Source organism: Cynocephalus volans, chromosome 13 (genome assembly GCF_027409185.1).
Source record: "Cynocephalus volans isolate mCynVol1 chromosome 13, mCynVol1.pri, whole genome shotgun sequence".
NCBI lineage: Eukaryota > Metazoa > Chordata > Mammalia > Dermoptera > Cynocephalidae > Cynocephalus > Cynocephalus volans.
The window spans coordinates 57778271-57802950 of record NC_084472.1 but is presented as its reverse complement, the minus strand read 5'-3'; the positions used below and the strand labels follow the sequence as shown (position 1 = coordinate 57802950).

Below are 24680 nucleotides of genomic sequence, written 5' to 3'. Positions count from 1 at the left end.
GGGGAGCGGGGCGGAGGGGGCGCTCGGGCGGCTCAGAGGAGGGCTCTTTCTTTCTTCTTTTTTTGAATGAACGGTGTGACGTCGTACAGGAAATCAGTCGGTTTGAGAGGAGAATGAAGAGGCCAGACCCCCCCCCGCCCCGCGCCCGCCCCCTTCCTCCCCGCCCCCTTTTCCCCCGCTGCCCGCCCGCCCTCCGCGCTCCCGCCCGCCGCTCTCGGTGTCCCCGCCGAGCCGCCGCCGCCGCCGCCGCCGTTGCCGCTGCCGGAGAAGGTGCCTGGGCGCCGGGCCCTCCCCGCCGGCGGCAATCACCGCTCGGAGCGGGCTGCGCGGCGGGAGCTCGGGGAGGCGGCCGCCGCCAGCGCCGCCCGCTCAGGAGCAGGAGGAGGAGAAAGGGTGCGCAGCCCGGAGGCGGGGTGCGCCGGTGGGGTGCAGCGGAAGAGGGGGTCCAGGGGGGAGAACTTCGTAGCAGTCATCCTTTTTAGGAAAAGAGGGAAAAAATAAAACCCTCCCCCACCACCTCCTTCTCCCCACCCCTTGCCGCACCACACACAGCGCGGGCTTCTCGCGCGCGGCACCGGCGGGCCGGGCGCGTCCTGCCTTCATTTGTCAAGCTGCTTTTCGGAAAATGCATTTGCCGTTCGGAGTTTAATCAGAAGAGGATTCCTGCCCCCGTCCCCGGCTCTTCCATCGCGCCCCCGCCCCTGTCTCTCTCCCGTGGAGGCGTGAAGCGGTCTCGGGGATAGAGATCCATGTCTGTGCCCGCGCGTGTGTGTGCGTGTGTAAACTGCCGAGAGGGGGAGATCACAGGACTTCTGCAAATATTGGACTGAGAATTGTAATTCATCTGCCGCCGCCGCTGCCTTTTTTTTCCTCGTGCTCTTGAGATCTCCGGTTGGGATTCCTACGGATTGACATTTCTGGGAAGCAGAAGTCTGGGAATCGATCTGGAAATCCTCCTAATTTTTTACCCCCTCCGACCCCCAACTCCTGATTCATTTGGAAGTTTCAAAGCAGTTATAACCGGGGAGTTCTGAAGATTGACGGGATCGTCGCCTTATGCATTTGTTTTGGTTTTGCAAAAAAGGAAACTTGACAGAGGATCATGCTGTCCTTAAAAAATACAAGTAAGTTCTTTGCACAGCAGATTGGTTTAATGTAACTTTCAGTGGAAACATTTGAAATTTTAACTTTAAGTGCATTCGAGTAAATTTAATTTCCACGTAGTTTGATACGTTCTTTTTTAGCCGTGTAACTTGTAGTGTGTAATCCCTGCTTTCACCCAGTGTATAAAGGAAAATGCACCTGATTTTGACTTAGTTATTTTTTCTAACCTTTCAGCATCCCGGAGGAAGTAGACGGATATTAACGATACTTATTAATAATAATGTGCCTCATGAAATAAGAATCCGAAAGGAATTTGAGTAAAAATTTCCTGCATCCCATGCCAAGGGGGAGACACCGGAATCAAGTGTTCCGCGAGACTGAAGACACCCCCTCATCCAAGAATGCAAAGCACATCCAATAAAATCGCTGGATTATAACTATTCTTCTTTCTTTCGGGGCCGTGGGGTGGGAGCGGGGGCGAGAGGTGCTGTTGGTACCCGGCTGCTTTTCCTCGGGAGAAGGATGGCGCACGCTGGGAGAACAGGGTATGATAACCGGGAGATAGTGATGAAGTACATCCACTATAAGCTGTCGCAGAGGGGCTACGAGTGGGATGCCGGAGACGTGGGCGCCGCGTCCCCGGAGACCGCCCCCGCGCCGGGCATCTCCTCCTCCCAGCCCGGGCGCACGCCCCAGCCCGCTGCGCCCGCGGACCCGGCGGCCAGGACCTCTCCGCCGCCGCCCCCGGCCGCCCCTGCCGCCGCCGCCGCCGCCGCGGGGCCTGCGCTCAGCCCGGTGCCACCTGTGGTCCACCTGACCCTTCGCCAGGCCGGCGATGACTTCTCCCGTCGCTACCGCCGCGACTTCGCCGAGATGTCTAGCCAGCTGCACCTGACGCCCTTCACCGCGAGGGGACGCTTTGCCACGGTGGTGGAGGAGCTCTTCAGGGATGGGGTGAACTGGGGGAGGATTGTGGCCTTCTTTGAGTTCGGTGGGGTCATGTGTGTGGAGAGCGTCAACCGGGAGATGTCACCCCTGGTGGACAACATCGCCCTGTGGATGACTGAGTACCTGAACCGGCACCTGCATACCTGGATCCAGGATAACGGAGGCTGGGTAGGTGCATGTCTGGTTGAATGTGAGTCTGAGCTTGAGGTATCAGGTCTGAGGTGCGGTGGTTGGAGTGTGGCTGGACTCCTGGGGCAAGGGGAGGGAGGCTGTTGGGCCAGTGAAATAAAAGCAGGTTTGTGGACTCCCTACTTCCCTCCCTCTTCTTCGGACAAAGCGCTCCCTGCCAACCCGACTGTGATAACTCCTTCCCGCCAAAAGTGTTCAATTTGCTTGCCAGCCCTTGAGGTTCAAAGATCCAGCATTTTCGATCTGGTAGGATTTTGTGATAAATGGTATTCCTTCAGTATTTCTCAAACTTGGGGTCCAGGGGTTCCCAGTGTCACAGTTACCTGGCCTGAGTAGCTTCTTGAGATCGGAGGTTTCAGAGACTACTTATGAGCCAGACCCCTAAGGATTGGGTCCTGACAATTCTGCATCTTAAACAAGCTCCCCTGGGGGATTCTTCTGTATACTAAAATTTGAGAACCACCCACTTAGAAGAAGAGACTCCACCAGAGGACCATAGGGCATGCTTTTTCTGACTCTGTTGGTAGAATTTTCCCAAAGAGGAAAACCAATATAACTCCCTTCCCTAGAAAACTTAGCTGTGTTTTTAAAGAGGTAAGTTGACTTTCCAAAAGTTCATGGCCTTGAATCTACAGTGTGTGCCATATTCCCAGTGGCATGACTGTGTGTCTTGATGAACACTGGGCTATGGATGCTTTATCTTATCGGTGACAGAATTTGCATTGGCTGCATACTTTGTGTTCTGTAACTTGTGTATGATTTAAAAGTTTACTGGAATTTTAGTATCTTTTACTTTTCACCACTTAGAATCTGCATAATTTTATGGCCTCTGCTGAAAAAACTTGCATCTAGCATATCTACTGAAAGTGCAGAAGAATTTATTCTTAACTGTGGATTCTCTCATGCCCTGACTTTAGTTGCAGTGATTGATACCTGTAGCTTTGAAGAACACCTGTGAGATGATTTTGTCTGGTACTGTGCATTTCCATCATTTTACCATTCAGTTCTATTTTTCCGTGATTCTCTGGGGGAGGGGTGCAAATCCTAAGACTCAAGTATTATAATTAAGACCTACATCTTTTATCTAAAGTGATTAATTTATGAAAAAGTAGTAATTCTTATCTGGAGTCTTTTTTTAGACTTTTTGTTTTAATCTAAAGAGTTATCTTTGAAAAAAGGTGCAGTTCGGTGTTTCCTTTTATAGTCTCTTGGGAGAATGACTAATGTTATTATTTTATAGGACTTAACAGGAGCAAAAAGCCTAGAAATGACTGTAAGTGGATTAGCTGTCAAGAAGCACATTACATGTTTTTACTACAGTTTACAAAGTATGCTAATATTAAGAAGCCAAAAACAGAAAAGGCCAAGAAAAGTAGATGATTGACATGAACATCTGATCTTATTTGACCAAAGATGGCAAAATATTGATACCACTGTTCAATATTTAAAAGTAAAATGAACTAAAATATCCCAATTTAAATCTCTAAAATTTAAATGCTCTTTGTGAATTGTTTGTTGAGATCCCACATTATGAGATCTTTGATAATTCTGGAAGAATTTGCTAAAGAGTGAAAAGAATATTTTTGTTAAGTGTTTGGTTAAGTAGGTGGTTTGATTTTTAACCCCATAACCAAAGAGGTGGAGACTTCCAGATTCCATAAAGATCATTTTAAAGCCAGAGTAAAACTAATTTGATAATTTTGCTATTTTATATTTTTATGAAAAAAGGTCATATTTAAGTTTTTTCTTTCTATTTGAAAGAAATCTAAGGAGGTAATTGTCATCTATCAAGTAAGTTAATAAAAAGGTGGGAAACAGAGACACTTTTATGATAGAAATTGAGATATAACCTTGGTCTTTGTTGTTAAGTTGCAGTATGTTAATGGCTCATACAACTGAGGTTTCTTATTAAGTGAAGGTTCACTTTTTTTCTCCTTTTAAAACAGAGTTTTCATAGTAGAGCCTATCTTTGTGGTCAACAGGTATCTGAGGTTGATAAATGTAGAGGCTACGTTTTATGATGCCAAACCACAAGGCATACTGTAGAACATGATAACATGTTTTTTGACTAAATCTCTTATAGTAAAAATAAATCATATAGAAGCACAAATGGCTGATAGTAAAATGTGTAATAGTTTTCAGTACACACATAGAATGACTATATAAGAAAACAAAGGAATTTGAATTTGGCCAAAAAAAATCTCTCTATATATAGAGAGAGAGAAAGAGAGAGATACACACCAAGAAATGCAATCATATGTGGACACTTTGGAATAAAAGTGGTACTACTTCAGAGTTATAAATGATTTGCCTATCATTTCAAATGTACATTGTTAATCTAAATTTTTATTTTAGCTATTTGGCACAGACAGATTTTTCTTTAAGTTTGTTCCAGTCAGGGTTTCATCTCTAATAACATGTTGCATCTTACAGCGTGAAGTAGTTTTAATAGCAATGGTAAAGTTTCAGAAGAGAGCTAGCATATTTTCTTGATATGCGACAATAATCTGCACTGTTGCCAGGGCTCAGTGGATCAGCTCATCTACTGAATGCTATACTGAACATTCCAGGCTTTAGATTTGAAGTCACTTATTTTTCTTTGCTGCTGCTGTGAAATCAGAACCTTCTGAGGCTGAGGAACACTGTTTGCATTTCATGTTCCATGACATGGAGAAAGCAAGACCTTGGAATGATCAGCCTCTGATAGATGGTCCCAGAAGCCAACAAATTAAATAAAGACTAAAGAATTCATTGGGTGTAGAGTGGAATATGGCTTTATTTCTGCGTCTGATAAATGGTATCTGAATAAGGCAGTGTGTGGCATCCAGAGAAAGGCAGGACAGAGAGAACAGCAAGAAAGCAACAGTTCTAGAAAATGTCAAAGGCCTTGTGCTCAAAGTGGAGCTCACAGACCAGCTGCATGTGCGTCACCTGAGAGCTTCTTAGAGATGCAGACTTCCACCCCAGAGCTACAGAGTCAGAATCTGTGGTTTGTGTGCACATTAAAGCTAGAGTCGTTGGTTACCATGCTTGATTCTTGGGGGCATCTTTTAGGAAGAATCATAACCTGGGATGGATTTTGCCATGTGCCTTTCCAGTGGTCTTCCAGATGCATAGTATTACCTGGAGTACTGAATATTTCCCGGATGTCCACTAAAGTGATCTGACCCTAGGAAGAAATAGATTGGAGTGAAATAGAGATGGTAGGTAAATTACTATATGCCCAGTCTTCCTAAGAATGTTTCTCATGGTAATTTTACAATTGTATTAGCATCACTGGTCCCATTAAAGTAAGTTAGCTTTTCTACTTCAATTAAGGGAAGAGAGTTAGTTCGTTTAATAGCTCTATTCATTATTATTTTATCCCCTTGTAATGCACAGTTTAAATTCTTTAAATGAGTTCAGTGACCTTGTGACTGCTTTGAGACAAGTGGACTCTTGCAAGGAAAGGGCTGAGATATGGGCAAGGTGTTGGTGAGTGAGAATTGTTAGTGCCCTCTCAAACTGAGAAATGTGATGACACTCAGCTTCATGTCTTAGGAGAGAATGCAATGTGGACCACTAGAAGAATGAGATGATTCAAATGAGAGATTGTAGGAGATCGTTTGGCTTTATTCTGTTGGTGAGATGGTGGGCCGACTTTTTTTTTTTTTTTTTTTTTTTGTGGTGATGGTTTAGGAAGATAGGAACTTACTTCTCCACACTCAGTAGAGGTCAGCTTCCTTTTTATTAGTCGCCAAGCAGTTTCTTTTCTGAATGCTGTTCACATCCAGCACAACATTTGATTAGCTGGAAAGCAATACCGTTCTCATGCCAGTGTACAAATTATGTGAAAGAGCGTCGTTTTTCTAGTGGCTTAGTATCAGCTGTGTATGGCCAATTTTGGCAGCAAAATGATAAGATTAAAAATAGTATGAAGATGATCCAGTCTTAAATAATATATTTAATGATGAACTTTCCTTTGGAAAGTGAATCTTTCTGCCTGCTAGGAATCACATGACCCCTTTCAATAATTTATTTGGTAGGAAAAGAATACATTATTGCTCCTGGAGTTTTCAACCATGTGCTGTTGAGTGATTCTATTTCTGGACCTTCATTAAATGTTATAATTCACTCAGTTCTCTTTTCTGTTTTAGGGCCTTTGTTGCTGTTTAATGTCGTTGAAAACATGGCTTTCTTTTGTGCATCCTGTTACTTTTAGTTGTGCTTTCTAGTGAGAACTGATTGCTCTTTTTAGCAATCCTTGGTTGAACTGGTGCATTTCAGATTGCTTAAATGTCATTAGGCCACGCAGCATACCAGGTAACAGAAAGCCACAGATTAAAAAAAAAAAAAAAAAAAGCAAGCCAGATTCTTACAGTATAGTTTTAACTTATCTAGGCTCCCAGTCCCATTTTGCTTTTTGGAGGGATGATAAGCCAGCTCATAAGCAAGTGTGTGGGTGCTGCGTGTGTTAACAGTGGTGTCTCACACTCAGCACACCTACCCATCCGTTTCTAAGGTCACTCATCATGTTTTAGTAGTTTACCAAAGCAGTATTTCAGCAGAAGTGCATTTGTGCTAGAAAACAGCACAGTCTTTGTAGTGTACAAGTAGAAAGTTTTCTTTTTCCCCCAGAGATATATTATGTTTGAGGTTCAAAGGTTCTGTTACACCGTTTTAAGGTAATCTAATATCACCTTATTCAGGTATAACAGTAACCTCTCAATCTGGTCACCCTTTCCCCCAACTACATATAGGAGACCACTCAGGGAATTTACTTCACTACGAAGTTTCTTTTTCATTCCTCATGGTTTGGTCCAAGCAGCATTAGTGTTTGATGCCTAAGTAGGATTTATAATGAAAATCAGCCAGGGACTGGGGCAGTTATTTGACATGTGATTGCAAATCTTACGTGCATCGGCCCTGGGTTAGGTTGGGGGCACAAGAAGGAGATCTTTGCCCCTGTCCTGGCGAACAGGCTAGTGTTGTAGGTGTCTTAATAAACTTATGGTTACCGTGTGGCCCAATAAGTGTGATTGTAGACTCTGAGACTTAGAGGGGAAAAGAAAATAACTAAGTATGTGTTACCTTGCATAGACTTCAGTCTTTGTCTTAAAAAGTTGTTTCTCACCATATGGCTGTTCATGTATGCATTAGGCCTAATTTAAATAGGGGGTAAAATGTAGATCATTTTAAAAACGCTGTATAACACACATCTGCTTAAGATAACTGAAAGGCAGGGGCATTCCGTGTGTCAAATATTAACCCACTAAACACTCTTTATGCACATTAAGAGAACTTTACACCAAGTCTACAGTTCTTAAAGTATTTTATTATTTCTTTCAGAGTAAAAGACAATCAAGGCTCTGATTAGAATTATTGGAACAGGGTAATCTGAAGAACTATCTTCCTTAAATAACTCATACTTGTGTACAGAAAAATACAAGTAGGTTTTGAACCAGAACAGGGATTATTCCTTTGGGAGAAAAAAAAAAAAAGATTTTGTTTTGTTTTGTTTTTCGGTTATACTACCATTCTATTCGTCAAGATACTTCTCTTCTAAAATGCTGTTAACAGAAATTCATAGTCCACTGTCACATTTATGTTTCTAAAGAGCAGGTGTTTGCCTTCTGACTTCTTGAGCTTGTCCTTTTTCTTTACATGGAGACTGTAAAACTTCAACAAAGTTGTTTTCATTTTAAAAAGTATTTTTGTAGGTTGCCACTTGTTCTGATATATGCCCAATTTTATAGTGCTAGGACTATTTCTCTGCTCTTTTATTTGTCAGACAAAAGATAAACCCACCTGTCTTTCAGTGAGAATGAGGATTAAATGATTATTCCTGTCTTTCCAAAGCCAAACCAGGCTTTGTTGTAGGTAGCACCACCCCCCTGACCATCCCCTACCTGCCTGTCATTCCACCAAAGAAAGACCTCACAAGCCTAGCTAGCTCCTTGCTACATTCCAACACGTGAAAGTTAGGATTCACCTAGAGAAAATAGCAATATGCCTAAATACCGGTGAGAGGGAGCAGAAATGGGGATCTAACCAGAGCTAGAGTATAACCCCCTCTCTAATCTTGCTTTAGGCAGCTGGGCAAGTAAAAATTCTCTCCAGAGATCATAAATTCCAACCCTGTGCAGAGAAAAGATAGTATCTGCTGGCAAAATTTTTACTTACTCCAGTCCCTGTGGTGCAAAATTGTAGTGGGGTTATACTCGAGCCTTAGACAAATTTTGACAAAATGAACTAAAATAGCTTATGTAAAGACTACTTCCCCAAACACCCTCTTAAGCATGGTAGAAAGGGAATCTCCCTGACATGCTGATGTGGCTATTTGTAGCAATATGCTGTGAGCTACTTGGGTGATTTCTTGGCGACCAATCACATTCTGTGAGGTGGTTAACTATGGAAGGCACCTTCCCTTCCGCACTGCACATGGAGCACACACTTCGATGGGAAACTCTATACTGGGAAAATCTGCGTTTCCGTTCTGCTGCTTGTTTTGCCTTCAGAGTTTCAGGGATAGAACCATATTCCATTTTTAGTTAATAATCAGCTCTCTGGGGCTTCAACATAATGAGTCAGAAGCTTATGACTGACTCCACTCTGCTCTTTATTATGTCTCCCCAAAACAACTCGAGTGTCCATGTGTCAAGTGAAGTTTTAATTTTTCAAGGGAGATTTTTTTCCATTGAGACTAATACATCTTTTCTTGTGACAGTTCCAATTACTATGTTTCTCTATTTTTTACTATAGAAAAGACAGTTAAGCTGTAAAAGAGTATGGAGAGTTTACACATTTTAATGCATGATGCACCAAACAAGGGATCAATGTTGCAGGTTGTCTTGACTTCTTCCAGCTCTCCTTAGCAGATAACTAAGATTTCTTCTGCTTTGCAACACAATGAATGTTCTATCTATGTATTAACTCTGAAATTGAATTGTAGCCAAATATTCCTCTCAGCTGCGTTAGCATTTTCTGAGACTTTGGGACAAATACTCAGTCCTCTTAATTCACTGCCTGTCTGATACATACATTTATATATATATTTATGTATATATGAGTGTGTGTATGTGTATATATATCCTTCTTACACTTAGGATAGGGATACGATTAATTACAGATTATATCAGCATTAAATATTGATTTATTCTCTCTTTGAAAGAAAAAAGCAAGTCCATAAAGGATGGTAGTACTGGCACTTCTGGTCTAAAATTCCAGGGCTATCTTCTAGTCATTTCCTTTATGGATTCTGCCAGCATTTTTTTTTTTCTTTTAAACACTGAAAACACAGGAAGTTTTGAGGTATTTTATGACAAAATTATAAGTACAGTAAGACAGATGAACTTTCTAAATGTTGAAGTGACGGTACAAGAAGAAAATGATTTGAAGAAATCTTAACTGAGGAAAATGAGCAATTATCCACAAAATTTAACCCTGAGTTCCTAGTAACCAGGGCAGCGATGGAAATGGAAAGGGTTATAAGGATCGGGTTATTTAGGAAAACATTCACACTAACTTTTTTTGTTGAAAAAAACATTTATTAAGGCCCTACTATGTGCGAAGCTCTATGCTAGGTGTTTTAGTTAAGGGAAAAACCTTTGCCTTCAAGGGGTCTACCAACCCATAGGGGACTAAGACAAGTATGTAAGTTGCTGTAATCCTTGACAATCTTTAGCAGACAGAGAGCTCTGATCCAGCTAGACGGGTACCCGGAATAGTTTCAATAGGAGATAATTTTGAGACAAGCTTTGGAGAACAGTTAGGAGATGTGGGGGAAGGGCATTTCAGGTAGCAGGAATCGGAGGAGTCAAAGCAGTTGGGGATATATGAGGAGTGTTTGGGGAATTGTGAAGAGTCTGACTTGACTGGGCATAGGGGACTCTTATGAGGTAAGACTGTGGTTCAAGAATTTATCACTAGATCCTAAACTAAGAGGTTTGTGTCTAACTTGGTAGGTGTTAAACTGATATTGAAAGGATTCTGCGACACAGTGGGATGTGTGGGTTTGAGGAAGGTTGCCGATGATTGAGGCTGGACAGGGGGAGACCACGTAGGAGGGCTGACCCCCAGTGGAGGAGTGGGGGAAGGAGAAGCTGAGACAGGTGTGGGGAACACTGCAGAAGGAGAACCGAAGGCCTGACAGCAGACTGAATGTGACGATGAGGGAGGGAAAGAATCAGAGGACTCAAGTTTCATCCCAGCTGGCTCAAAAACTGATACTGCCTTTCAGACAGAAAGGAAAAGATAAGAACAGTTACTGTTTTGTGAGGTAAAAGTGATGAATTTAACTTTGGACATTTTCAACTTCAGCTTCCAATAGAATGTCCAAATGGAAATGCTCAGCCAGCAGGTGGACATCAGGATCTGGAGTTCAAGAGAGAAACTGAGTCTGCAATGTAAATAATATGCTTTTTCCCAAACCATGTGGATTTCCCTTTTTCTTTTATTTCCCAAAGTTGTCCTAACTGCTACTGCAGATTCTACCTTCTTTTATTATTGCTGTTTGCACACCACCTGTCCTCAGAAGTCTTCTGTGGACTTCTATGGATTGGGTTAAGGTAATTAACTTGAAGGTTTACTGTTCACAGCTTGGCTTCCCACTACCAGTTTGCCAATGTAAAAAATAACCCAACTTGAGTCAAATTTGTGTTGTTCCAAGTATCTTAATAGTACTCTCCATTTGTGGCTCTGTGTCTTACAAAATCAAGGTGTCCTCCTTCACCCAAACTTCCTCATTTAATGAAATATTTCTCCTATTAAATTCAACCCGGAGCATCACTCTCTCCCACAATCAACCAATTTACAACTATTAAAAAGCAACGACAGCCAAGCTGGGGCTGCTATAGCTCAGGGGAAGAAGAGAAGAGACCTACAGCATTCATGAAGGCAGGAGAAGCCATGATGAGAGAAAGAAAGGTCCATTCTGACCGTTTCAAGCCCTGAACACATCAAGCACATGGAGCAAGAGCTGGCAAAAGCCACAGTTGTGCCCTTCATATGAAGTTGCTTGGAGACTGCAGGGGAGAGCAGGGCCTTAGTAGCAAAACCACTGACAGTGTTCCTATGGACCCACATAGGAGTGAGAGGCCACAGGTGACTGAAAAAGGAGCCACTCAGAGGCCAGTGAGTCATCACAAGGGACTAGCACATGGCCTGCCCCATGGGAAGTGTTTGGAGGGTGGGCAGTGGGGGTGACAGGCCCACCAGGGGAACACTGGGGCACAGCAAGGACAGCTGATCTGCTCCCCAGTCAGCACAGGCCTGCTCAGTGGAGACTGGTCAGGAATATAGAACTGCAGTGGGTACAGTTTGCTGAAAAGACTCAGGCCGAGACCAGAGTTTCCACACAACCTGGGTGTACTGGACCTCACAAGACCTGGAAGTGCTTACAAGGTCAACAACAATTAAAACCTGAGCTGCACAAAAAGCCTTCCCCAGAGAATCAGCAGCAACACAGCAATTTAGCTCAACCACAGGGCTCCAGTGCTAGTTCCCACAGGAAGTTCCCCCATTTTAGAATAAGCAAAGAACAGCAAATTAGTTCCAGTGCAGAGTTTAAGTGGTGGGAATAGTGAAAAATCCAACACAGAACTGAAAGAAAAAACAAAACCCCCACAGATCAGAAATATTAACCAGTAAAGGTCTCAGTTCACCAAAGAACACCAGTAAAACCTAGAAGGACCAGAAGCCCCCAGGCTCCCAAGCCAGGGTGAGGGGAGGGCTGGGGGCCTCAACCATGTACCCCTGACGTCCACATCAGCCCAGCAATGACCACCAAGAGGCCACCAGAGGTGCCCCGGGATCCCAAGCTAGGGTGGTGTGGGGCCAAGGGCCTTAGCCATGCCGCTCATAATTCACATCTAGCCCAGCCACGACCTAGCTGCCACTGGAAGCCCTCTGGGCTCCCCAGCTGGAATGAGGGGGATGCCATGGGTCTCAACTGTGCCCCCCCTTCTTCCTCCTTCCACCCTATCCCACTCCTCTTCCCCCCTCTCAACTGTTCCACAACATCTTAGAATGTGAGGAAAAAAAAAAAAAAAAGGGGAGGATATCATTCTAAAAAAAAAGTTCAGCCTGACACCTAGCATAGTAGGTAGTGGGCACACACAGTGATTGCTTATTGAGTGAACTAATTAATAAAATGATTATATTTAGAGACACTTTGGGCATCTAATTCATCCTAACCAGCTAATGTTTTCCCACTTCTCTAATTATAGTATTTGTGTGTGTGTCCCAAATGTCTCATCCTATAAGTTCATTAATATTTAATATAAATAAAAAAGGAAAAATACCTATTAAGTGCTTTGATTTCATCCTTTTCATTGAATTGAAAAAATGTCATTCGTACCTAAAGAGAAATCTTCTACATTTTGCTTTATATTAAAGATTCAACATTTACTGGTCCTTACTGCTAATATTAGATACCAGCCTGCTGGTTGTCACATTATGTCTGCTTATACAAAGGTTGTATACACACAGTCTACATATATGTGCCTAGTTGTTCTCATTCTTTGTGTTTCATATCTCAAGCCTACCCCAGACTGTGAAGGACTTGAAGTCTGAGATTATTCATCACCTTATCATTAAAAAAAGTAGCACTTGGCCATGGTTCTCAGTGGCAGCAAGGTGGATTTTAATACTGGTCAGTGTTGTAACTCAATATAAAAAGAACTACAGTATAAAACTCACAAGGACAGATGATCCTAAGTTTTTCTTTCACAAAAACAAGCAGCTGGGCCAACCCCGTGGCGCACTCGGGAGAGTGTGGCGCTGGGAGCGCAGCGATGCTCCCGCCGCGGGTTCGGATCCTATATAGGAATGGCTGGGGCGCTCACTGGCTGAGCGCGGTGCGGACAGCACCAACGGTCACGAAAAAGACAAAAAAAAAAAAAAAAAAACAAGCAGCCAATTAAAGGTGGAAGTCAGTACAACTCAGCATCCCCAGGGGTGAGAGAATCTAAGATTTCATTTCTAAAGACACCAACCATCAAGACCACCAGGACTGTCTCAGATCAAACTATTGGTCTGGCAGCGTTTGGCTAAGTCTTCTGTTCTGGTTCAAGCAGCATCACAGGCTATCTGTGGTTTTAAGAACTGGTGGAATTTATATTTCGAGAAACCTCATCCTTTGGCATGAAGCAAATTCAAAGCATTGTTGCTCATCACTCGTCATCTGTTTGAGAAAGATTGTATGATTTGTTTACTTGTAATGAAGCTTGACCATACTTCTCCAGGGGCTTTTTAAATGATGGATGTGTCATCTTACAGATTTGTCCCCATGAATGAAACCACAAGCCAGTTCTCTTCTCTCTCCCATCCTCCTTTCCTCCCTCTTGTTTCTTCGGTGGCCATCTGCACATCATGTTCCCACTGCCAGCCGCTCTTCAAGTGGCTTATCTATGAGTGAATTCAGAAACTTCAAATTATAAAGGACACCCAGATAATTGGCCTGTTCTCCAAAGTATCTGTCCCCTGTGCTGCTGCCAGATTCCTTCTTAATGAATACATCCAGTGACAGTGGGATTCTTGAGCTTGTCCATATCCGTGAGAAAATGAGCTCCCCTGCTTTGTAACAGCTTGCGGCTCCGGGGAAAAAAATGACAGCCATTGCACAAGTTTTCTTTGAATGTAGTTTTCTTTCCCATAAATGATACTTTGAGAATATAGTTAAGGGGTTATTAGTTTTCTATTTCATGCTTGGCCTGTGTGTGAGAATAACACAAGCTGTCACTGCAAATCAGTAGCTAAATACGCTTTGTCTGGTTAATGTGAGCGTTTAATATTTGGCACAATTAAAAATTCACTGATGGAAGTACATGTCATTGGAATTCAAAGATACCTTTTGTAGGGGAATATTTAAAGGTCATGATCCATGAGTAAATTAGTAGTTTTAAAATATGAAGAATTTAGGGGAAATATAATATCAGTTGGGTCACTTGACTCTTCCTTAAAACCTCTCTACCTGTTTGGCATGGCAGGATATTGAAATGGAATGTTCTCGTTGTTACTGTTAAGGACCCATTTGCATCTCTGTGTTTTTTTTTGCTGTCCATCGTATGATTAAAACAGACAGAACAAGAGATCAGTTATTTGTTCATAACACATATTTTTGGGATTGACCCTGGCCCTGGAGAAGTGGGAATGGGGGCAAGATAGGCATGGCTTACGGTCTAAGGGCAGTGGGGGTCATTCAACAGCAACTGCAGTAGAGCATGCTTGGAGCTCTGAGAGAAGGAAGGCAACAGCAGGGGCATTTATTAGCATCAAGAAAGTCTTCCCATGGGCTGGCAGGTTAACTCAGTTGGTTAGAGTGCAGTCTTGCAATGCCAAGGTCAAAGATTCGGATCCTCATACCAGTCAGCCAAAAAAAAAAAAAAAAAAAAGACAGTCTTCCCAGGAAGTGGACTGAAGCCTGAAGGATGGGCAGGAGTTAACCTAGTGAAGTGGTGGGAGGAGCAAAGTGTGGCCAGCAGACAGAACTTCTGGAACAAAGGCCAGAGGCAAGAGACCACACGGTGGGTTGCGGGAACTGGAGTCCAGCCTGGCTGCAGTGGGGAGTACACGTGGGTGGGTCAGAAAGATGATGCTGGCGATGTGCCACTCTGGAAGGGCTAATTCCAGATAGGTCACTCTGACTCCACTTCAGACAATTAATGAGACTGGGGAGAAGTCCATGACCAGGTAGGAGGGTCTTTCAGTAAATGAGCAGGAGACCACGTGCCTGACCTAGAGGGACGGTAGTGGGAACGGCAAGAGATTGATAGCTCTGTGCAATGATGAGGACTGGAAGGAAGAGATTTTTAGGAAGATTTATTGACTGACTGAATGCTTCAAAACGTCACTTCTTTTTTCTTCCACTACAGTGGGTTTTTTTTCCTGTAATCATTTAAAAAGAATGTGGTCTTTATTCTGGTTATATATGAGTATTTTTTGTTTTCTTATTTCACATTCTCTTAAAATTAACACTGCCTGATTGAAAACATTATTTTGTTAGAATAGACATTGTAATAAATCTTCACTAACAACCGGTTAATGAAAGTGTGTTTGAAGGAAGAATTCAATTATCAGAGGCAGTTTTCATAGAATTTTCCTCCAGGTGAAAGAAATTACGGTGGTATGTTGCCTTTCTGTAGGATTTTAAAGTTTCCAAAGGAATTCCCTATGTGTTGGCCCATTTGATCTACACAACAACCCTAAGCAAGGCAGATTTCATGTTCCAGCTTCTCCCTGCCTTCCTCTCCCCACACGCTTTCTGTTATTTGTTTATTCCCCTGTGAAGAGAAAACTTTGGCTAACAAAGCTTCATGAGAGCCAGTAAGCAAAGGAGGAGCTTGTATTCATTCCCAGGCTTTGGAGACCAGGAGATATTTCTTCACACTGTACTGCTTCTTTGGGTATGTTTTTCATAAAGACACTAGACTGTCAATAGAACCTGTATCAAATATCCTTAATTTTGAAAAATAGTATGCTGTACTGCTTTCTATTCAAAAGTTTTCAGGAAAATTAAAATGTAGTCATTTGTTTCTGGTTATTGTCCCTCCTTTGATTCAGCTTTTGAAGAGTTTTTTAGGCTGGCAGCAGAGGGGTGTTTGATGCCCATGCATTAGCGTAAGACCCTGTGAGGATGTGCCTGTGAGCTGGTGGGCTTGGATGTGCACCTGCCACTAAAGGGACTGTGGTGAGGTTGATGCAAGAGTTCTCTATCTCTCATCGATGACATAGTTCTGTGACACAGCCCCTTTCAACAGGGGGAAAGTAGAATTACATGGACATAGATGATTGGTTTTGATTATAGGTATCTAAGTAGCAACTGTGTTATAATTTATTTTGAAAATTGGGCGCTTCTATTTGGGTGACCAAATGAAAGTTTGGTGAGTGTTTATTGAATTTAGAAAATGGAAAAAAATGGTGGAGTCTTTGTCAGTAGGTTTCCACAGTGTTAAAGGGCATGTTGTTCAACTTCATTCATTCAACAAATATTTATAAAGAACTTACTATGTGCCAAGGACAAGTCTAGAGGGCTGGAGCAGTAACTGAAAACGTGATGTCAAGTACTGTCACTCATATATGGTGAATCCAATGTCGTGGGTAAGTCAGAACAGTAAAAGGTAAACAAATAACAATATGATAGAAAGGCTACAAAGTAAAGGAAATGGCAATGTGATACTGGGGTGCTGATAGGGCAATATTAACTTCTTAACATTAGGCTTTGAGGTTCTTCTAGCAGTATTGCGATTTATACAGAGGAGATTTAATGGCTTTTCTGCATTAGCAGCTGAAAATAGTGTTCTACCTGAAAATTAATATATTAGTATAGTGTAGCCCTTTGATCAGTTTAAAATGAGTTACTATGCACAATATTGAATTAAAGAGACTTCTACTCTTTTGGGCTAACATGTTTGGAACATTTTTTTCCTTATGTACTTCCTTCTCATTTCCCCCATTTCCATTTATCACAACATTGGTTATTGGCCTTAGTCACCGAAAGCCAGGGGGAAGGAAGAAAACTAGCATTTATTAAATCCCAATATGTGCCAGACCCTGGGTACACTTTTATGGACAGGAGATTATTTAACCCCAATAACCTCCCCCTGAGGGTAGGAAGTGGAATTATAGATGAGGAAACAGATTCTGCAAAGTCAAGTAACTTCACCTAGTTAGAGGCAAAAGCCAGATCCTTTATTTAAGCAACCAAAATGATAATAAATGTCCTCTGGAATTTAAAGAAATTTTAAAAAATTAAAACATTAAAAAAATGAAAAAAAAAAAAAAGAAAACAGAAAGCTATTAAAAAGAACAACTTGATACATGTGACTCTTTGGTTTCTGTAGAACACCAATTAGTTATCTTTGTTTTAGTAACTAGGAAATCTTTTTCATGACCTAGATTTTTTGAAGTTCTTTTATAGTTGAAAAAATGAAACTTTTCTCTCTCTCCCCTTTGACTCCAAGAGTCTGTATAAATAGCCTTTGAAAAATAAGTAGTTATCACTGCTTCATACCAAGACCAGACACCTGATTCAGAAGCTCTCTCAGGGGTCAGAGTGTGTGTTGGAATAACAAACCCACAGTGCTTTCCTGGTTCCAGAGGAATGATCTCACTGTCAAATTGTAACCTGCCTAATGCCTTAATAAAAAGGTGGGAAAACTCTGTGGTTTTACCTCTGGTGTGATCTTCATCCCTTCACCGTTCTTATTTTAGGAATGACCTTAGTGTTTTTTCCAGAATCCAGAGGCGGAATGACATGTTACTCAAGTTTACAAGATGATGATGTATCTGTTTTTATATTTAGCTGTAAATTTTAATCTACTCATAAACAAACCCACCTTGAGCAACCACTGTGTATCAAGGGAGAGTTATTTCCATCCGCCTCGTTTAATTTGGATACATTTGGCCTAGAACAGCACAGTGTTTCCATAATAACATTTGAACAGGATGCCTTTGTGTTGATTTGCAAGGCTAAGGGAGTTTCAGCGTGGGCCAGGAAACTACTTTCTTAAAAGAAACTTAAACATTAAAATTCTGACAAGATAGGAAACTCTTATGCTTCCTTATTAAACCTTTTTTCCTGCTTTCGTGTTAATGTCTCTCTCTCTTTGTATTATTAAACACATATAGATGGAATATTTAACTAACTTTAAGTTCATGTGCAAAATCTGTAGCTAATTCAGAGGGAAAATAAAAGCTAGTGTTTTAAGTGGTTTGTTTAATAAAGCATATATAAATAAAAAAACATTTTTCCCAGGCACAACATGTTGTTATGGCTTTTTTAGAGTAGAACTTCATGGTATTTCATAAAGAAGCAAAAAAGGAAGGGAAATTATATTCGGGCAAGGGGACAATAGTAACCTTTCATTAAGTGAGGCAGAGTTCAATACCAGGCTTCCCAAACTCTGGGCTCTGTGTTAGTTGAACAAGCCACCAACTATTTCCTCTTTCTTTTATGGACCAGACTGCTTTAAAAATGTTGGTCCAATGTAATCTAAGATGTTTAGTTTATAAACTATAACCCAACAGTGTAATGTTTAAAAGGCTGCTTTATGTATTTTTGCAAATCCTTCAAATCCTAATGAATTCAGATAATCAGTATCTTTGTTCTTTTAACAGCTTTATATGTGACCTCCTAGTTAGAGAGCTGGATCTCAGGACAAGGCAAGAGGAGATCTGGATCCTGTGCTCTGGACAGGCTCCCTAGTTTCCCATTGAAAAGGAAAAAGCCCTGTCCTTCCCATGCCTCAGTTTTCTTTGCTATTATCCATAATGTCCACCAAAAAGTAAGGAGAGCATGTTTGTTACCAGTACTGTAATTTGGGAGTAAAAGACCTTTATGACTGCAAAGTGCATTACCTGCTTCAGATCATGTTTGGGGATGATGACCCTAAACACAGCTAGGAACTAGGAAGGAATTTCAACCCCTTCTGTGCAGAAGGATGTCACAAAGTTCACATGCTAACGTTCACACCCATTACTCATAAGAGCTCAGCCTTCATTCTTAACTTGTTTGCTTTAAAAAAATACATACCTATGTATGCAGTATGTGTGTGTGGTAAAATTTATGTCAAATAAAATTTACCATTTTTAAATGTGCACATTGTTATTGTGGTGCAGACATTATCACCATCTATATCCAGAACCTTTTCATCACACCAGACTGAAACTCTACCCACTAAACACTAACCCCCCTCCTTCCCTCCCCCAGCCCCAGGTAACCACTATTCTACTTTCTGTCCTTATGAATTTGACTCTTCTAGGTACCATATAAAGTGGAATCATACATTTATCCTTTCGTGTCTAGTTTATTTTGCCTAACATAACATTTTCAAAGCTCACCCTCGTAGCATGTGTCAGAATTTCATTCCTTTTTTTTTTTTTTAGAATGTCATTCCTTTTTAAGGCTGAATAATATCCCATTCAATTTGCTTTTGTTTTTTCTTTAAAAGACATTTTCTCACAAGATATTGTTTTTTTCCCCAGCCAATAAAAACAGCAACTATATTAAATTAGAATTCAGTCGGCAATAGAGGTAATGGAGGCCTGCAAATTATTAGAAAAATTATTTTAGAGTCTGACAACAAGGAAGGAGACAAAAATGTTATTAAAACCAGCTCAGGAACTAAAAAATAGCCATCTGGGGCTCTTCTGTGTGGGGCAGGCAGTAACGAGATCTCAGCAGCCCTTGAGGTTATCGCTGGATTGTAGCACATGACAATCTTAGTTACTCCTAATGATTCTGCTTAGTCATCAAGACAGGGTTATTTTCCATAGGAACAGTTGAAGAGTTCAAGGTAAGTGGGTAATAAGTTGCAGAAATATCTTCATTCCAAATGGTTAAAGTTTCTTAAAAGTTTAGGCTTCAGTCATCTGAAAAATTCACTTTATGTGAAATGATTCATTCCACAATGTAGTGAAAGAGAGGAAGTAGAGCAATAGCAATGTAAAAAAAACCCAAATCAACTAAGAGACCTTAACATGGCATTTGCTTACCCCTTACGTTCTTTTTCTTCTCCTACCTCACTTTTTTAGAGAGAATTAGTAACAACTTGACTCAAGTGGGTATGGATGTTGTTATTTCGGCGGGAGTTTTTGCTGTATCACTGTCTCTGAATGACTCTGTGCATAAATGAAATGGTGTGCTTCTTTGGACTAGCTGGCCTCCCCTGCTGCAGGATGCGTAGTGTGGCTTGTGTAGGAGCTGCTTTGCAACGCCTTCACTCAGAGGGGCTGCCTCATGACTTCATTTTGAAACCACCGTACAGTAGAATGTGGTCATTCAACATTCTCGTGCCTATTAGGTTTCTAGACATGATCTCTGGCCCTGTGGATGGCAGTCTCTTGGGGGAGATAGATACACAATCAGATATATCCAGCCCAGTGATTTTTTTCCTGGGAAAGTTAAGGATGGCATCACAGAGGCCATTTGGCCTGAGTCTTGAAGGATAAGTAAGAGCTTGCTTAAAAAGAAAAAAAGGAAAAGAGATCGCCTTGTGGAAAATGTGAAAGGGTACCATATTGCAAATAAACAGAGTAATCGAAGAGCCAGGCAAGCTTGGGAATGGCAAAAAGGTCAGAGTGACCAGAATGTAGGGGCTTGGGGTGGACAGGAAGGAGATGACGCTGGGAAGACAGTGAGGCTGACTCTCCACGGCTCTGTGTGCCACACTGAGGAGTTCAGATTCAATCTGTCATGCAGTGGAAAGCCAGTGACGGTTCCTTGCAGGGTAGTGAGTCATATGACCAGTTTTTTGATGAAGAGAATACTGCTGGCAGCAGCATGTTGGTGGGTAGAGAGGGCAGCAGGGAGGCCAGATGGGAAGATGGGGCAGGTGTCCAAGTGAAGACATGGGCAGTGGAGACAGCCAGGATGGGGCAACTTTACAAGGCATTTCTAAGGTAGAATCAACAAGGTTGTGCACAGGAGTTGAGGAATATGGATGTAATTTGATCATCACTGAATAGCACAAGACAGGCCTATAGTAGGTGCTCAATAAATATTGACTGAGTGACTGAATTAATGGACAGCTGGCTGTGAAGACATTACAAGTAGCCCTAGCAAGTGTTAAAGGGACACCCCAGTTATACTCATGACAATAATAAAGCGGGTATTTCTATGGTGTGTACTCCATGCTTGATGTCTTCTACACATTCTGCCTACGTTAAGGCATTTCTGCCTTACAATAGTCCGGGGAGGTTTTTGTGTGCGGTTTTTATCCTTGTCTTGCAGATGAGGACGCTACGGCTTAGAGAGGTGACTAATTACAGCTGCTTTGGTTGTGCTAAAATTCGAGCCCACGCAGTCTCAGAGTACTTGGTGTTCTTAATTACTGAGCTCTGTTGCCTCTCTACTTTTGGACTTTCCAGGATGCTGTTGGTATCAAGGCCCCAGAAGTGATGACTCGGGGCAAACATACCCAGCGGCAGGATGCAGAGAAGCCTGTTTAGGAAACCATTTATCTCATGCAGACATACCATCAGAGATGACCTCAGGAGAAACAACAATGGCAGTGATAACAGCACCACAGCCTTTTCCCTGGCATCAGAAACCAGTTTTGTAATGAAAATGGAATTTCTATGAGGAATAGTGCTAGAAAGAGCAAGGCAGTTGAGATAAAAATAACAAGATGTAAAATAATATTAAATTGTTTTCTGTGTGTTTTTCCTTCCACCCTTGGCCTTGTCCCATGTGTAATTTACCTTGTTCATTTGCCCTTTGGAGGTTGGGCCTTGCTGCAGTTTAACTCGCTTATCCCTTGGTCCAGAGCAAGAGACGAGTGTGTGTGTTTAGAGGCAGTTAGCTGCACCTACTTGGAGTCTGCCCTCAACATACCTGGCTAAACGGACAGGGGATCCTCTAGGGTAAACATTGCCTTAGGAATGGAAGCCTATGGCTTTCTGGAATGAAGGGTGGCAAATGTGGTTTCCCAGATGGCCCATGGGCCGGAATCTGAGCTCCTCAGCATTCAGGTGTGTGTGCTGTCACGGATCATTACAACCTCAACTGGAGCTGTGTTTTCATGCCATAGGTCAGAGTCATGTAAAATAAACTCTTGTCATAACAAAGGATGCAGCAGCCAGATTACATCTCAAAAGTTCCTTCACACATATACCCCAGAGGACACTGATTTTCAAGTCAGTAGAGGGAAGAGATTCCATTTTTATGCTGATTCTAATTGGGGTTCTGTCTTGCTCTACCATCCTCGTAAATGATGATTAATAGTGGTGGCCATAGCAGCATGGAGGAAGAGTGCCGGCCTGGAAACCCAGCCAAGCTATCTTGGCTCCAATTTTATGCAAATTTGCTCAACAGAATGCAAATGATTTTGCAGTAATATGGGTCCCAGGGACACGTGCTCATCTGTTTTCAGCAGTGTCCCTGGGCTTTTAGAAGCAAATACTTAAGAGGCAGGGCAAGTCTGCAGTGAGGCAGGTTAGAGGGTTTGGGAAGGGATGGCTCACACCACCAACAGACACGTGATGGAATTTCATCATGAGCAGTAGCTTTCCCTCGGCAGCCCACAAAGCCAAGACTAAGGTTTTGGGAACAGGAAAAGGTCAACACAGATTAATGCTTTTTCAAAGTCCTTTATTTCTCCTCTTATCCTAATGATTTTTCGTGATCACAGTATACGTATATCCAAACATTTATTCATTCCATGCGTGTTGATAATACAGTCCATCGAGAAGTATTTATGTGTGCATGTGTATATAACTGTACACAAACATCTCCTGCATCTGGCTAATATAACACATTAATCAAAGGTTGTAGGTGATATTCAATCTAAAGGTACAATTCCTGTTGAATTTTTAGGCCCACCAGGGTCAGGGTGGCAGGCATGTCGCCGCCACAATGGATGCTTTCTTCTGTTAGAAGTCAGCTGTTGCCATGTCAAATCTCTGGCAGCATGACGCAGGTTGGTGGATCCCACTGGTTGGAAAGTCCTGAGACTGGTTTTAGTCATTGACGGGATGGAAAGACAAGGCAGGTCTCCTGGACTAAAGGAGAAAGGGATCAGATCCAGGAAGTCACCCAATATGGGGCATGGCTTAGGACAAAGGGTGGGGAGGCACAGTTCTAGGGAATAGGAGAGAAGCTGTCAAGGCCAAGGATAGGAGGCAGATGTGGCAGGTGAGATCTGTGTCATAGTTGAGGGCACTTAGGGAAAGGGCCTTCGGTTGTGTCCTCCTCCTTGCTGTTTGGGCATGTCACATACTTTTCTTCTTTTATTGTGGTAAGCCATGTATAGCACAAGAATTTCCATTTTAAGCATATTAGGACAGACAATTGCATGGAATTAATTACATTCACCATGCTGTGTAACTACTATCTCTATTTCCAAAACTTTTTCATTATCCTGAACATAAACTCTGTACCCATTAAGCAATAACTTCCATTATTCTTTCTCCCCTACTTCTGGTAACCTCTAACCTACTGCTGTCTCTGAAATTTTTTTTTCTTTTAAATTTATTTTAATTGACCCATGATAATTGTATATATTTATGGAGTGCAATGTGATATTTGGGTACATTTATACAGTGTGCAATGATCATATCAGGGTGGTTAGTGTATCCATCACCTTCAACATTTGTCACCTCGTTTTGTTGAGAACATGTCACATACTTTTCTGAACTTCCGTTTCTTGATCTGCAGATGACGGGGGTAGGTGAGAGGGTCTCTCACTAACATTTTGTGATTCTATGGGTTTTGAAGGCCACAGAATCAGCAAGGATAGTTGTAATAAGCTATCAATTACAGCATTGAGGTTTTGGGCTTACTGCTGTTCTTTCTGTTGTCTAACATACTTGGGACACTGAGATCCCCGGTAAATGAGATCATTTGCCTGGACCATCCATTTGGCCTTGCCTGAGACACAGGTTGGGTCTGAGATTACTTTACAGCTGTAGCTGGTGCCCACAGGTTGTAATGTAATATCTAAAAACATGTATACCTACAGGTCTTTCTTGGTTCCCTTGTTCTTCTTATCCCTACACTTTCTATGAGTTATAATCATTTCTTATCTCCTGTATTTAGAGTCTCATTTTATGCAGGTAATAATTTCCCCACACTGATCCTATGCCTTAGTAAATCACTGCTTGTTCTCTGTCTAGAACTATTTTCTCAGTCTTACACTTGCTATGAATTAAAAAATCTTTGGGGCCCTGGATGAATGACATAAGATTTTAACTACTTGTTCTTTTTAAAGACATTATTTTAATTGGTTTTCATAAATACAGGGAGTCAAAAACCATTGGATCTTGAATAGCTTTGTATTTTTAGGTAACCATCCCTAGAGCACACCCCTTGCTGAGGGTTCCAGCCGCCTCTTCCGCCTCATTATACTTTGCTTAGCACTGAGGAGCCTGGCGCCGTTTCTGTCGGAATGAAAAGATTGGCAGAGCCGCCCTAGACAACAGCATTGCAAAACTCTGTGGCAGAAGGTTTGGTCTACATACCAAGGCAGCCAAAGTATTAATTGCATTCTCTGTGATCACAAAAAAGGTGCTGAATTATTCTCTTCATGTTTTAAGAATGACAGGCTTTTGCTTTGCCAGCTCTAAGCATAGTGCATCACGTGGAAAGGAGATGCTAGATTTGAAAAAAAAAAAAAAAAAGAAAAAGAAAAGGCATAGAAGTGAAGATCTCTGGTAGCCAGCTAGTTCTTAAACAAGGCCTAAAGATGAATTGTTTCGTGATTGGTACCTGTAAAAGATCAGGAGCAGGGTGAGGAGGTGTTTTCAGAAATTTACATGATCTATTAAAGCATTTTCCATTTTGAAATCTTGCTTTAAATTTTGAAATGGACTTTTCAAAGTCCAGCTACAGTTTGATCCTACTTCTCTCTGTGTTGGTGTGTGTACTGGAGAAAAACTGGTTACAATATTCCTATACGTACCTATCTTCCTCTAGCCCCTGAACACACACCCATGCATATCCCAAATGTCCAGGGTCCTCCTGA

The 24680-nt window shown here is 41.9% G+C and overlaps 1 protein-coding gene across 2 annotated transcripts in view; it reads left to right on the top strand.

Annotated features, from left to right (window-relative positions):
* BCL2 (BCL2 apoptosis regulator) overlaps window positions 1-24680 on the top strand; it is a 174748-nt gene continuing 150068 nt past the window's right edge. For both annotated transcript variants that reach the window (XM_063076807.1, XM_063076808.1), the window contains exons 1-2: window positions 1-1124; window positions 1339-2220. In XM_063076807.1, the coding sequence (XP_062932877.1) occupies window positions 1627-2220 (594 nt within the window). In that variant the 5' untranslated portion in view covers window positions 1-1124; window positions 1339-1626. The remainder of the gene's footprint in view (window positions 1125-1338; window positions 2221-24680) is intronic.